The sequence below is a fragment of the Schistocerca nitens genome, chromosome 3 (assembly GCF_023898315.1).
Source record: "Schistocerca nitens isolate TAMUIC-IGC-003100 chromosome 3, iqSchNite1.1, whole genome shotgun sequence".
NCBI lineage: Eukaryota > Metazoa > Arthropoda > Insecta > Orthoptera > Acrididae > Schistocerca > Schistocerca nitens.
In genome coordinates this window covers 590028511-590045382 of record NC_064616.1, presented here as the reverse complement: position 1 = coordinate 590045382, position 16872 = coordinate 590028511, and the positions used below count along the sequence as shown (strand labels likewise).

The following is a 16872-nucleotide window of genomic DNA, read 5'->3' as shown; positions in this document are numbered from 1 at the left end:
CAGCCACAAGACAGAAACAAGCTTATGTCACTTGCTCGTAACATGCATGGGATTCCAAGCTGTTATTGGTTGCAGAGCTAGAGAAGTGATGCATTGTACTAGCGGGTGCATGTACAAAGTTCAAATGTAAACTGTTTGGAAACAATGTGAGACCTGAGTTTCTCCTGGCGTATACAACTTTCAAATAACTTCCGGGAATTCAGCCAGGTAACACTTTCAGCGACCGCGGTCGCTGAAAGTGTTACCTGGCTGAATTCCCGGAAGTTATTTGAAAATGTTTGGAAACATTTACGAGGGCGTGTGATCAAATTGGATTAAATTCAGTTTGAATGAATTACTTTGGAATTCTTTGGGTTAGCTCAGCCTTCAAGCATTAATGGATGCTTTGCCATTGCAATTGGGGAGAGACCCGACAAACTTGCTGGCCAAAGTAGGGTTTGGCAAGCACAAAGTCAAGCAGTAGAAACTCTCACCGTGTGCGGCAGGCATTATTTTGCTGAAATGAGAGCCCAAGAAGGCTTGCCATGAAGGGCAACAAAAAGGGGCATAGGATATTGTCAATGTAGCACAGTGCTTTAAGGGCACTTTGGCTGACAACCAAAAGAATACTGCTATGGAAAGAAATGGAATCCCAGACAAGATCCCGCTTTGAATTGAGCCACAATGACCATCGAAGATTTGTCTGGAGATGCCTCGACAGCGTTAGGATACCGACTTCACTTTCGCCCTCCATACAGCCCAACAACCAGAGGTGATGCTCTGGGCTGCCATTTCTTTTCATAGGAGGACCGATTTGGTTACAGTACAGTTGCACGTCAATGATATTCTATGCCTTGTTTTGTTGCTCTTCATGGCAAGCCATCTTGGGCTTACTGCACATGCACACGGTGAGAGTTTCTACCACTTGTCTTCGTCCTTGCTAAACTCTACCTTGTCCAGCAAGGTCAATGGATTTCTCCCCAACTGACAATGTTTGGAGCATTACGGGCAGGGCCCTCCAACCAGTTCAAGGTTTTGATAATCTAAGATTCCAGTTGGACAGAATTTGGTATGACATCCCTCAGGAGGACATCCACTGGCTCCATTAATCAATGGCAACCCTTACAACTGCTTGCACAAGAGCCAGAGGTGGACCAACATGTTATCTCCTTGTTCAGTTTGTGAAGCTCTTTTTGTTGAATTAACAATCCATTTTTTCTAAAATTTTAGTCCTTTCTTTGTCTGTAAATGTACATCACATTTACTGATTTCCATCCCATTCAGCTATTCAGATAGTTCCTTCATGATGTGGCAGCATCTTGGCCAACCCCCTCCACCACTACCTTCAGAGTGTATTATGCAGTGAGGTAATCGACAAGAATGCCATTGTGTATCACACAACAGAATTTTTTTTTTTTTTTTTTAAGTTAGAGAATCTATTTTCACGTGAAAGTCACCATGGTTAGTCATTACTAGAGACCGGATTATATGCATTTGCATGTTGCATATTCATTTGCATATTTTCCTCCTTTTCATTGGTTATTGAATATTTCAGCTAAAAACTAGTGACGATGCATATTTTCACTCTATGTTTAAAATATTTTAAAAATTTAGTCAGGCAGTCTCTAGCTCAATCTAGTTTTGATGTCTCGCAGATTGACCGCGACCTAAAACGGCGTGCAATTGCTAACCGAGAGGCCACTGCGTAGCAAAATCATTACAGAAGAGGAACAGGAAGACAGAGTCAACACTCCTCTGCCTGCGTCCCCAGTTGATCGCCTCCACTGTTATATTGTATGCGTCGGCAACAATTAAATTAAACTATGCAAGCTTTCAGTTGCATGTCCATTGTTTCGGTTGAGCTTTCTATTTACTTGTACACAGTTGAACGTGTTTACAACATTTAGTGTGTGACATGTTGTGCGCTGTGCTGTGAGAAAAATGAAACATTATTCTGTGGGGAGTTGACCGTCTTGGAACATTTACAAATGACAGAATTGTTTTATATTGTCGAGTTTGCGAAAAAAGCATTTCGTGCAAAAAAAAAAATGTTTCAATAGACCAGCATGTCAAGACAAGTCCTCATATCGCAGGAATGTAGAAGAAAGGATCACAATAACAACTTATGACAACAGCAAGTTGCAGTAGCAGGGGTCTGTCCAAAGGTAACCAAAAAAATCGGTTTAACATGGATCTATGTGAAGCAGTATTCCTCTTCACAAACTTACAAACCCTATCCTCAAAGGCTTCCTGCATAAATATTGCTTAAATCAAAATATACCAGATCAGTCAACATGTGTATAAATTGCATACCAGCAATTTACATAAATGTTCTGGAAGAAATACGCAATGAACTCAAGGACAGCATTATTTGGATTTCAGTTGATGAAACTTCAGGCACTTGTGGCCATTACGTTCTGAATTTAATTGTTGGTGTTTTAAAAGAAGAAACTTCTTGCTCTGATTTAGTGGCCTGCAAAGAACTTGAAAAAGTAAATCGTTCTGCGATCGCCAGATTTGTGAATGAGGGTATTAGAAAAATATTTCCAGAATCTTCTGCAGATGAAAGGGTGTTTGTGTTTATTTCAGATGCTGTCCCCTATACGATCAAAGCAGGAAAAGCCCCCCCTCCCCCGAGTATTTTATCCCAATTTGATTCATGTGACATGCTTTGCTCGTGGAGTACATCACCTTGCTGAAGAAGTATGTTCCATGTTTGTGAATGTAAATAAACTGATTTCATCCACAAAGAAAGTGTTTCTAAAGGTTCCTGCCCGCATCAAGACCTACAAAGAAAAACTTTACCTCCCGAACCAGTGGTAATTCAAAATTGGGGTATGTGGGTCAAAGCTGTGTTGTTTTACAGCGAACATTTTGAGGCCATCAGAGGGGTAGTAAATGACTTTGAGAGTACAGAGGCTTTGGAAGTTTACCAGTGCAAGGAAGCTTTTAATGATATCAGTGTTAAAAATATATATTGCTGTGATTAGCACTCACTTTTCCAATATGCCTGTAAGTACCAAAAAGCTTGAAATTCAGGGTTTGGTGTAGAATGAATCTATTCAGTTAATGAATAAAATTATTCTAGTGAACTCTTCATTGCCCGAGGTGTTCCCAAGAAAACTTAAAGAAAAGTTTGAAAACATTTTAAACAATAACCCAGGCTTTGAACCCTTGTGCCAAATTGATAGATTTATTAATGGGATGGGTAAACTTTCACCAGAAACAATAAGTGCCAACATAGCACCCAAATTCAAATACTGCCCAGTTACCTCAGTTGATCTAGTACAGTTCTTTTCTGCTTATAAAAATGTTTCAATTGATCAAAGTCACAATCTTACTACCGAACATTTGTAACAGTACTTGGTAGTTTGTTTACGGTGGTAGAAAAATGCAAAATAAATTGTAGTGATGCTTTGGTCCAATAGTATTAATTAAAAGTTAATACTATTCAACAAAAAGTAATGATCGTGTGTTGTTTTTTAAATAAAATATTATGGAGTTTTTGTGTGTGCCCCTCTGCATGCGATATATCTTCAATTTGGTCGTGTACATATCGAATCTTTTGCTGCTACTATCTCGCATCGCATCTGCTTGTTACCAACAACAATAGCAAAGAAGGAACAATTCTTCAAACATTGCATGCGTCCCCATTTTGCAGATTTTTAGAAAATAATCCCAGAAAAGCCCCTTTCCTAAACTCTACCAGAAAGTATCCAGAAAATGATAGTAGTTCTAAATGTACCGATTTTTCGCGTGGCCGGTGCTCTTCCTTGTAATTGATATGCACAGGTTCGAATTTGAGATATAATGCATGCAGTAACTACCATGTTTCTTTATTATTTGATCTTGCATATTTCGGCACTTTTCATGCATTTGTTAAGTATTTTTTGTGCATATTTTGACACTTTTCGTGCATTTTTGGGCGGCAGGAGTGGCCAAGCAGTTCTAGGCGCTACAGTCTGGAACCGCACGACTGCTATAGTCGCAGGTTCAAATCCTGCCTCGGGCATGGATGTGTGTGATGTCCGTAGGTTAGTTAGGTTTTAAGTAGTTCTAAGTTCTAGGGGACTGATGATCTCAGATGTTAAGTCCCATAGTGCTCAAAGCCATTTGAACCATGCATTTTTCATGCACATTTGCATGCACATTTTAAGGTTTTTATGATGCATATAATCCGGTCTGTAGTCATTACTATACCTAGGATTGATAGGTGCAAAAATATGATGGAAAAAGATATAATGTTTTAAACAAATAAGGTGCTAAAAAGTTTGCCCATTTCCAAGTGGCAAAATTTATTATGAAATGCATTAACATGTCGTTAAATCCTGAAAATTGTTATAGATGAAGGCTAGCAACCCAGTGCCTCTTCTAGTGATGGTGGGAGAAGGTGGCTAAGAAAGTCCTATAATTTGTATGTCCTTTCATGTTCTGGCAGAAGCTCTTTTAAAGATTTTCATAACGCAAGATACAAATTCATTCATATATTAGTGTTTCTCTTTTAATGGCCACCAAACTCGAGTGTTTGCAGTTAAAGATCATAGGCTTGAGATTTGAAAATGCAGGTAACAAAGCTTCATCTTAAAGCACTATCCAGCACAGAATACTATTTTGCTCCACCAGGCCACAGCACAAAATGTGCATTATTGAAACATTGCATCCTCAGAGTGTTTGCATTCACAAGAAACTGGGTAAATGAAGGCATGAAATTAACTTATTCTCTATTTAGGGCTCCTGCTAAAATATTTAATACATATCTGTTCTTCCTGTTGGTAGTTTCACCTAGAATGAATTAACTGGATCATTAGCTGTTGTTCTTATGATTTGCGATACTTTTTTGTTCATATGGACAGTGAAGATACTGTCCTAAAGTACACTCATCAGGAACAAACTTGCCAGTATACTGATCCAGATATTTCATAATGGGATTTTTGAGATTGAATAGGCAGATACCACATGCTGCAAATGATGCTGCTGTGTTGTATGTTTAGCAAAGTCATTTATACCTTTTTAACCTGAAGATACCTTGTCTCACTAATAAACTGCTATTTCAATGTGTTATTACCATATTGTTGTTTCATATTCTTCTCATGCTTTGTGCCTTTTACATTCTGCTGAACATAATTTTGTTTTTGATTTTTATTTGTTATGATTTAGAGATTACAAATATTGCATCTCACAACAAATCCATCACCCTGAATGCAGTCACTGCTAAATTATTTAACAATGCCATACAGCTATCCACCACTCATCTTGGTTTTCAGCATCTTGGATGCAGACAAAAAAAATAAAAATCAAATGAGCAGAATAGCACGACTGGCTGCTTAAGCTCTACTAGTTACTGTGTATGAGATACTGAACCCCAAACTGCGTCTGGCTGTGGAGTGGTCATGAAAGAAGCTCAATACAAACTACTAGTGTGGTGTCCATCTTTAGAACCAATGTACTCATAAGTAGTCAGCCTTTCCAGAAATTTATCAGATTTCAGGTTGTTTTTAAATTTTGCTTTGCTATGCATCACAATGTGATGATAGTAACTTGCATTAGCAAATTACATTTCTTTCTTCACGATATCGCATATCAAAACATGTATGCAGGAAATTGTATGATACCTATCAGTGGAAGTAATTCAGTAGCTTTCTGGAAATGAACATTAGAAGAGGAGGGGATGATAATGAGACAGCAGGCTTGCTTTCGGACTTGCAAGTGCCAAACAGGTGTCCAGTGAGGCTGAAAAATCACTGCTAAGAATGTATGAGCATTTCAGATGATGAAGCCTGACCTCAAAGGCATGAGAAGTTATTCTAAGTGCCTGTATGTATGGTTTCACTTTGATGATCCAGTTGGAAGAGTGGTACTTAACTGGAAAGCAACAGGGCTTAAGGAAGCACTTCACAGTAATCTACCAAAAAAGGTGTAAATAAAGCATAAAAGCCAGTCAGTGCAATATTGATGATATTTGCAGTTCATTAGCAATGATTAAAACATTTATTTTCAATCAGATAACACACATGTTTAGAATAACTCCTTCACATAACAGCCTGACTGAAGTCTAGTGGAGCATTTCTGTCTCTCTTACTTTCTTTCAAAAACAAAAATGCTGGACAGCTTTGTAGTAGATGGGGAAACACTTTTAGGACAAAACCAAAACATTATGAGAAGCATTTATTTCATGTTTTCTTTGCATGCCAAGTCCTAGAATTTTTTCCTAATGAACCATTTGACTGCTAGAGATGTACACTCTGCATTTTATACTGTGCACAGCTTTGTTGTTGCTGTTACTGCTCACCTAATGCTGCTACCCTTGTTGAGAGATGGCATTCTGGCTGTTTGGACAAAAAAATTTGATTTTTGCACGTTTTACAGTCTGACACCTTTGCTCAGTGAAGGACTGAATTTGTTTTAATTATTCGGCATCGTTACTGTGCTGCATCCAATTAATTAAAGCATTGCACAAAATTTTAAAGAGTTTGCAAAGGAAGAATGCACTGTGTAGACCTTTTGTGAGAGCGCAGTGTTATCTCATTTTGTTCTCGAGATACTGGTTTATATATTCTGTCCCTGTGCATCGGGAATCAAGGTCAAGCAGTTATATTTCTTAAATGTGTGCAACGTTTTATGCAAATGATAGCCTGTAAAGAAGCTCGTATGTTGTATGATAAATACTCGAAACATTTTTATTCACCAAGATATGTAAGTATCTCATCCACAGTAGTGAGAGCACGAGTGTAACGGGACATGTATACACATCAGTAGCTCTTAAGGAAAACCCGGAGGCTGCATTTAAACACATCCGTGGCATGTAGGGAGCAGTGGACCATGACGAGTTAACTTGTCCGCAGCAGTCAAAGGTTTAAATTGACACTTGTCTCTGGCAGGATGTTGAATGTGTACAAACAGAAAGTTGCTCCATGGTTTGGAATCCATGTTAAATTGGAATTAATTAGCAAGTGCTCAGGATAGAGTCCATCAAGGCAATGCCACTTCCAGTAATATGCCTAGTAAAGTGCTGTGACATTCAGAATAAACATCCAGTTGATACCAGCTGTACTTTTCCTTTACATAATTGGCAATATCATGAATGAGTTGTATGATCAAGGGCAGTCTGTTTTCATTTCAGCAAAATGGTACACAGTTCCTTCAGCAAGTCGTTATCAAGTGTTTGTCACATAATGCAACTGATAAAGTTATCTGTGTTGATGAACATGACTATTGATGTCATTTAAAACTAACTTTAATGTACTGAAGGAGGAATAAGAAATGTTATGAATTTGTTTTCTATTCTGATGTGGTTGCGGGTAGAAGGTGAATGTGTTCTGTATATACTCCTGTAGTGAGAAACATTTAACATTCTTACACTGACCATTAGCCCCATTACGATTCATTGAATTATTACAATGACATTAATTTTGACAAAATAAGGCTCAAAGTATGTATAGTACTCAAGAATGAGTTGCAGATGTGGCTTGTATATTACTTTTTCTGTATTCGAGTTATTCATCCTTACTATTCTCCTAGCTGTCATTGATACGACGTACAGTTGATTGCACAGGTACGTCATATGTCCTACGTCTCTGAACTTGTACCTATTGAAGGAAGCCAAGAGATAAAGAAAATGTGCAAATAGGTTGTATGCTAGGTTTAGTGTTTGAATGTTTTATTTTCTTCTGAGCAGCTTCAGTTACTGTTTACAACTTGTCAGTATGAAGAGTGTCCCCTACCTTATCTTGTGAATTGATACCTTTATTTACATTGAGCAAATTAGTAGTTGAAATTACATTTTTGTTTGTTTTTCATATTTCTTCCAGGATTAACACAGATAGAAGCAACTGTACAGGCTGTTGTGGAAATTATTCATGCATTCACAATTTCTGATCCTGAAAATACACTCCCAACTGCTGCAGCACTCTACTTACAACTTTTGCTGTGTGAGGATGTGCTAGTGAGCTTCAGTGCAAAACAGGCATTACTTAGAGTCTTAAGACCAAGAGTTCAGAGACAGCGAGGTGCTGTAGCAACACCACCAGTTTGTAGCACACCAGGTATGTTTAACTTATATTTGTTCTCTTTTGGGATTGACTGTTTCAGAAAAATTCAAGTACACTTCCTGGCAAAAAAAAAGTGAAGCACTCAGAAGATACGGTCAGATGTCAATGTAACAGGTACATAAATGATTTAGAGTTGCAATTGTCTCTGACAGGTAGGTTAGGCACTGGAGTGCATTAGTGTCATTTTGTGTTTGGAGTTGTTGCCAGTCCTGGTAGGGTATATGAGGTTTGTGAACATGTTAGATGTTGAATGATCACTTCAGAGGACAGAGATGCCACATACTAACATGAGACAGTTTTATCAGCACCTGAGAGTTTAAATGGACCTCTTTGTAGGTCTCCATTTGGCTGGCTGGTCAAATTATGGCCATTGGTCCACAGTGTATGTTTCCTGGTCATGGTACTACTTTAAAACAGCTGCGTGTGGTGTTGTGTTGACTGCAGCATTTGCATGGGGTGGTGATAACCTAGACATGCTGCTGCTACTTTCTGACTAACAGTGCAGGATGACACAGAGTGTTTCAAGGAATCCATTACTTGTTCTTATCTGCACAAATTTATGGGGCATTTGAATGTGACAACCACGCCTCAGTGCCAGAAGGGAGGGTCTCTGTATAGTGCACTAAGCACATTGTAGCCGCTTCACTTCTGCACCTGCAATCTAAGAACAAGTAATGGATTCCTTGCAAAATTCTGTGTCATCCTGCACCGTTAGTCAGAAAGTAAGAGCAGCATGTCTAGGTTATCACTGTCCCATGCGTATGCTGCAGTCAACACAACACCACACGCAGCTGTTTTGGAATAGTGCCATGACCAGGAAACATACACTGTGAACCAATGGCGTCAAACTGTGTTGAAAAATGAATTGCAGTTTTCAACAAGACAATATTTGTCCGCACAGCATGTGTCTATAAATGTCTACATGTTGTTGAGATACTCCTGTGGTCAGCAAGATCCCCATACCTGTTGCTGTTCTTCTTTGGCACGTGAGTGTAGAAGTGTGCACAGAATCAGCTAAATGAAAAATCCGTGCAATACACATATTTATTTATATATAAAAATGAAATTACGAATTTTCCTTTGTGTGAAACCGTGTTCACGAGATTGTATGTCGATTTAAAGTTCTAAATTCGCATATTTTACTGTTCATGTTGTTTCTGCATAGTCTTTCTTTCATTGATTGTACCAATACCCATTTGTATTGTTAAATTTTGAACATTTGTGAGTGCTGCAATAAATTCTGGCTGTTATTGTTAATTCAGGATGTATACAACCAGGAAATCCAGGAAAAACCTGGGAATGTTTCAATGTTTTAGTTTCCAGTTAAATTTTTGTAATTTTAACTGGCGAGAACTGATACTTCAACAAAGAATATTATTGTATCCTGCTGTTGCAGAGTAATACTGCAGCAGTGAAATATAAATGAGAGAAAAAGAAGTAAATTTAAGTTGCAATGAAATGTGCCATTTACAACAACAAAACACAGTGCACGTACAAGTGTCTGCCAACAGCAAAATTTGTCAAAGGCATTACAATGAATACTACGCAGTACCCATAACAAACTGCTTGCAGTGAGCAAGATGTCACAACTGTTTACATTAGGTTTGTTTGAACAGTTGCTAGCAGGCTCATGCACATGCGCAGTTGAGTCGTGTATGAGCAGTACGTTTTCCTACTTCTGGCTATTTGAAGCATGGCTGTTAGCTTTATCAGCAGGAGCAGCAAGCTGCCAGATACCACCCGGAAAATTTTTTCTGGCGTGCCGAAGCTACCAGATTCGTGCATGCGCAGAGCAGTCTGGGTTGGTGTTGGGAGGGGTAGTATCCACGTGACCCATATTTACGTCTAGTGATTTTGCTGTTTCCTCTTTGTTTACAGCTCTCTCGTCAAATGAAAACAAAATGGATTTCTGTGGTTGGGTGTTATCAGTTGAATTAAAATAGATTCACATAATTATGGAAGGCTACAATATGTTATTAGTTTCAGTTTTCTGATTTTATTTTACTTCCATGTTTTTGGCAGTTGAGCATTAATCGCCTTGCAGAACAATCAAGTTTTTTTTTTGTTGGTTTGGTAAAGAAATGCTGCTTTTATTAATATTATCTGCTGAGACAGTCAATTTACTTGAAACGAAATGTTTCATTCCACACTATGGGCTAGCATCAACTGTTCACTGAATTTCAAGTGCACATTTTCATCTTCTGGTGAGACTGATGACCTTAGTAGTTTAGCCCCTTTAAACAACAAACAAATCAACCAACCATCTTCTGGCAGGTATGGCATTATGCCATAATAAAGAACAGGTACTACAACAAAATTTACACCCCGAAAGCCACATGGAAAAGCTTAATATCAGGTTGGGGCCTACTGCATTGTGAATGTGGACATACGAATGTGCACTTCAACCGAAATTATATATTTTAGTATGGTTTACAAAATTCCGATGCACTTGGAGTATCATCTGATGTCCTGTTTCTTTTATGACCTATTGTAAGGTCCCTTAATGCTCTTCTAACAGGTTGTGGGAGAATATTGAGACTGGTGGTTTGAAGAGCATTACTTCAAAAGTAAATTTCCTTTTATGCAAGGTGAATTATGTTACACGTGAGAATATGCGATGAACATTCACAGATTGTTTGACCCTCATTTAAAGTTAACACTTTGAGGACCAGCCACTTAAAGAATTTCAAGCCCAGAGGACCAGGCGTTTACCGTATTTACTCGAATCTAAGCCACACTTTTTTTCCGGTTTTTGTAATCCAAAAAACCGCCTGCGTCTTAGAATCGAGTGCAAAGCAAGCGGGAGTTCTGAAAAATGTTGGTAGGTGCCGCCACAACGAACTTCTGCTGTCGAATATATGTAGCGCTACACAGGCATGGTTTGTAGGCACAAAGATAAATACTGGCGCCAAAACCTCTGCGTCAGTAAATAATTTTTTTTTAAAAAGGTGGAAGACGAGCTTTTTTTCTCCGCCCCGAGTTTCGACCACTGCATTTTCATACATTATCCAACGAAGTAAATACAAACTCCATATTGTTCATCTTCGAATGTAGCAGAATTTCAATGTACTACGAAAATCCGACTGGCAAGACTGTTTGGGATGTTTGTCAATATGGCCAACTCTATGTTCTGAAATTTTTCCTGTCTGTGACGAGATGGTTGCTAATAGGAACTTTTATGAATTGTGAATCACATGCAGTATTCTCTTCACCATAAGAATAATACGAATATAAACATTTTGCCATGTTTTCTTTTGTGTTTGCTGCTATCTCATTTAAATCTTGCCTGCCTAATAAACTACGAAACTAGAGTGAGACAACAGCAAACGCGGAAGAATATATGTATCGTGTCATGTTTATATTCGCATTAAGTGATACAGTCAGAAATGAAGCACGGCAACTGACTAGATTTTCAAATCTAAGATGACTCTAATTTCTATGCAGAATTTGATGTACTAAAGAAGCGGCCGCAAAGATTTTCAAACGGAGAAAAATTTTCGCTAAACTCTCGTTCAGAACATGTCCTATCATACGCAGTCTATTATTTGGTTCTTGTTGATCATTATCAAAGAAACAGCAGTGTAAGTAACAACAAATAGCAGTCTCTTACCATTGTTTCGCTAATGAGACGATTCCTCTCTCTCTCTCTTTTTTTGTTAGCGGCAGTAGCGTCCACAAAAGCAAGCCATGCCGCGAGCGGCGACAGTCCGTAAACACGCACTATCAGAATGCGACAAACAATGCATGACACAGTACAGTAATGTATTTTCAGCTTAGAGTGACGTAAACACCTATAACAAAGAAAACGGCACTTATCAGATCGAAGCAAAATAAGCAATAGATTCAAACCAGACGAAGCACGTGAAAAAGGAAGATTACCCGTATAAATACGGACGGAGCACCTGACGCATAGCAATGGCTACCTGGTAAAGCTTAACTGCTAAGCTTACGACTCGAACCAAACTACTGTAACTGTATCGTCATTCATTCGACCTAAATTGTGTCTCATATTACAATGGACCAACATTGTTTCGATTTGGAGGTGCGCCCTAAACCTCTTCTCTCCCCTTGAATTTCGAGTCTCAAATTTCAGGTGCGGCTTAGATTCGGGAAATTTTATTTCCTCGATTTCGAGTCTCATTTTTCAGGTGCGGCTTAGATTCGAGTGCGGCGTATATTCGAGTAAATACGGTATGTCATTATTTAAAATGTGTGATTTATCCTAAAATGTAACACACTTAAAGAGAGACCAATATTATGCATGAAAACTTAGCTTTTCTGGTAGCTTACTAATCTTAGAGACGAATATTACATGTGAAAACTTACCTTTTCTTGTAACCACACTTGTTTATTAATTTAAACAAAAACTTTTCCTATTTCTATGTCCACACTATGTAACAATGATGGTGCTATTGGCTGATTACCTCACGTGTCCTATGCCCTGAACATCTGCTGTCATCATCTGGTGAGAACACACGACATGAGCTACGATTGGCTTTCAGAAGCACTTTGCAATCTCGATTTCAATGCTTCAGAAACTAATGTGCTGTGTTTGGTGGAATTCGGATTTATATTTTTGTGATATGAAAATATACAGTGTACTTGTTTTTCCCAGGTTTCATTTTCTTAAGTGCTGGGAAGTTCCAACCCGGTGTATAAAACCTTAACCATTCAAAGGATTGGTAAGATTTGCAGTTCCAAGGGAAGGTATACTGTCACTTAACACAGAAAGGTGTATTTTTAACCAGGAAATTGGGGAAAATTTCATTCCCCCCCCCCCCCCCCCTTGACCACGTATACGCATAATGATTGTATCAGTGTAAATAAACATGCATTTTTGAGACTTTTCGGGAGCTACCATTATCCCTTCCATAATCTATGAGCAATTGGTAGCTAAGCAGCTTCTGTGATTTAGTTACTGTAACAGATTTTCTAGCTGTGTATTGTGTTGCATCAAGTTCCCTTAAAGAGGAGTAGCCCTATATATTACCTGTATTTATCATAAATTAACATTGTTTTCGAGTTAACTAACAACTACAATTAACCTCAAAACGTTTTAGGTGATAAGTAGTTTTTACCACAGGTTTTTGTGTTGCCTTAAAAGAAATCTCATTTTGTGTATTTACTTCAATTAACCAACAAGTTTGAGGTGCTGCCTTTCACTGAAACTGAAGCTGAGCTAGCGGGACTCACTTCACCTGTTTTGGGGAAACCTGTTTTGTCTGGTTTCAGAAGGCAAACGCAAAAGGGTAGGGCTCTATTAATCGTTGGCAGTTCAGATGTATGGCAAATGATGGTACCCCTTAGGTAAATGGCAGCAAGGGACAGGAAAGGACACCATTTGCACTCAGTATGTGTGCTTGGGGCCATCATTCAGCATACTGAAGAGGCTATTCCAGCAGCCATCGAGGCAACAGGGTGCAACCAACTCCAGATTGTGGTGCACATTGGAACAACTTACGCCCGTCATTTGGCTCGGAGGTCAGTCTTGGGTCATTCCAGTGAATGGCAGAGAAGGTTGAAAAGACCAGCCTTGTACAAGAAGTTTCAAGGAAGCTCACAATTTGCACCATTGTCCTCAGAACTGATTGTGGCCCTTTGGTTCTGAGTCAAGTGGAAGGACTCAGCGAGATACTGCGAAAGTTCTGTGACAAGCTAGGTGGTGACTTCCCCGACTTGTTCCATAGGGTTGAGAACTGTAGGGTTCCCTAAATGGGTCATGTGTGCACTACCCATCAGAGCCTGCTACTGAGATAGCTGACTGTGTGTGGGGTCCACACAAGGGTTTTTTAGATTAGGCAACTGCCCATCCAATTCAGACAATGTTAGGTGTAGGAAACCCAGAAGTATCAGTGTAAGATGGAAAGAACTGCCTCCCACAAGTGAGAGTAATAAAATCTAATGGTAAACTGCATAAGGATTTGCAATAAAGTGCCTGAGTTTAAATCACACATGAAAAGCAGTGAAGCTCACATAACACTAGGTACAGAAAGCTGATTGAAACCTGAAATTGATAGCAGAGGTATTTGTGGGAAAATTTAGGTGTGTATTTTAAGGACGGGCATTTGAGAGATGGGGGTGGTTATTTGTTGCAGTAGACAAGAAACTCAAATCCACCGAGGCTGAAATTCAAGCTGCATGTGAGGTTGTTGCACAAGACCCAGTATCTCAGGTGGGCATAAAATGATGATTGGATCCTTCTATCACCTGCCAGACTCATCTCCTGATGTAACCAAAAACTTAAGAGATAACCTCAGGTCACTTTGTACGTAAGTTCCCCAGTCATACTATAATCATCGATTGGAGAGTTTAATCATCCAACAATTAACTGGAGAAAATTACAGTTTTTTAGTGGTGGGCATGATAAGACATGCTGTTAAACTTTACTGAATGCCTTCTCCGAAAACTAACTGGAACAGATGGTTAGGAATCCCACTCATGATGGAAATATATTGAAGATAATGGCAACAAGTAGACCTGACCTCTTTGACGATGTCCACATCGAGACTGGTATCAGTGACTATAACAAGGTTGTGGCAACAATGATTACCATAGTACAAAGGACAACTAAAACAAGCTTAAAGATATACATATTCAATAAACTAGATAAAAAATCAGTAGTGGCATATTTCAATGAGGAACTTGAAACTTTAAGCATAGGGCAGGAGCATGCAGAGGATCTATGGCTCAAGTTTGAAAGAATAGTTGATCGTGCCCTGAATAGATATGTACCCAGTAGAACAGTTCATAATGGGAGGGAACCCCTGTGGTATATAGTTACCGTAGAGAAACTTCTAAAGAAAGAGAGATTACTGCATAATAGGTGTAAAACAAAGTGTAGGGCTATAGGTACAGATGCTGACTGAAATGCATTTGACTGTCAAGAGAGCAATGCATGGTGCCTTCAATATCTACCATAGCAGAATATTGTCAAGTGATCTTTCACAGAACCCAGAGAAATTCTGGTTGTATGTAGAGGCTCTTAGTGGTCCAAAGTTACTGTCCAGTTCCTAGTGATTAAAACAGGAACTGGAGTTGAGGGCAGCAAAGCAAAAGCTTGAAAAGATTAACTCCAATTCCAAATGATCCTTTACAAAGAAAAATCCAGGAGAATTGCCCCAGTTTTAATTCTCATTGCCTTGAAAAGAGGAATGAAAAAAGTATTAGTGTCAGTGGTCCAGAATGAGATTTTCACTCTGCAGCGGAGTGTGCGCTGATATGAAACTTCCTGGCAGATTAAAACTGTGTGCCCGACCGAGACTCGAACTCGGGACATTTGCCTTTCGCGGGCAAGTGCTCTACCATCTGAGCTACCGAAGCACGACTCACGCCCGGTACTCACAGCTTTACTTCTGCCAGTATCTCGTCTCCTACCTTCCAAACTTTACAGAAGCTCTTCTTCGCAGAAGCTGAACGCCGCTGAATCGGTTGTGTTTTAACGATGTATCGACCTGTACAGCAGCGTTGCTTCAAACTAGTAGTATTATACATACTTTTGAACACATCATAATGTTGGAACAATTTCGTTTTGTAAATAAAACAAATTAAAGCAAAAAAAATTTTTTTCCCTCTTCCTCAAAATTGGGGTGCGCGGATTATTCGAGGGCGCAGATTATTTGAGTATATACGGTAATGTACACCATTAACTTTTCCTATTTGTGTGTATGCGCCACTTAACAGTGATAATGCTATTAGCTGACTACATCACGTGTCCTAAGCTCTGAATATCCGCTGTATCGGCTGGCGAGATCACGTGACATGAGTTATGACTGGCTTACAAAAGCGCATCACAATCTCGAATTCAATGCTTTGGAAAGTAACATGTGGTGTTTGGTGGAATTCGGATTTATACATTCGTAATACGAAAATATGCAGTGTACATGGCCTTTTTTCTGTGTTTCATTTCCTAAATGGCTTAGAAATTCTACGCCGGTGTATAAAACCACTACCATTCAAAGGATTGAAAAGTTTTACAGTTTCTAGGAAAAGTATACTGCCACTTAACACGGAAAAACTGTATATTCGCCCAGGAGAAAGTGTGTTTTTAACTGGGAAATCCGGGAATTTTTTCCTTGTCTGCATATACACCCTGTAATAGTAAAATCAAGCTTTTTGCAGATGATGCAGTTATCTATAATCAATTACTATCTGAGAGAAGCTGTACAAGTGTTCAGTCAGGTTTTTACAAGATTTCAAAGTAGTGCAGAGTTTGGCAACTTGATGTAAATGTTCAGAAACGTAAAATTATGCACTTCACAAAATGAAAAAACGTAGTATCCTATGACCATAATATCTATGAGTCAGCGTTGGAATCGGCCATCTCATACAAATATGTGAGTGTAACACTTGTTAGGGATGTGAAATGGAATGATCACATAGCTTCAGTTGTGGGTATAGCAGGTGGTAGACTTAAGTTTATGGCATAATAAGGGGGAAGTGCAATCAATCTACAAAGGAGACTGCTTACAAATCACTTGTTCGATCGGTTGTAGAATATCGTTCAAGTGTGTGGGACCTACTCCAGATAGTACTAACAGGGGATATTGAATGTCTACAGAGAAGAGCACACAAATGGTCACAGGTTTGTTTGATCCTTAGGAGAGTGTCAGAGAACTACTGAAGAACTGAACTGTGGAAGACTCTTGAAGATACCCATAAACTATCCCAAGAAAATCTATTAACAAAACTTGAAGAACTGACTTTAAATGATGATTCTAGGAATGTATTTCAACCCCCTACATATTGTTCACATGGGGATCCTGAGGATAAGATCAGAGTAATTACTGCATGCACAGAGGGATTCAGTCAGTCATTCTTTCCGCACTCCATACGAGAATGGACTAGG

At 39.0% G+C, this 16872-nt stretch overlaps 1 protein-coding gene across 1 annotated transcript in view; it reads left to right on the top strand.

Moving 5' to 3' along the window:
- The window catches only part of LOC126248505 (protein purity of essence), a 446891-nt gene that overhangs the window by 256412 nt on the left and 173607 nt on the right, over positions 1-16872 (top strand). The window contains 1 exon segment of the mRNA XM_049949542.1: positions 7788-8021. Within this exon segment, the coding sequence (XP_049805499.1) occupies positions 7788-8021 (234 nt within the window).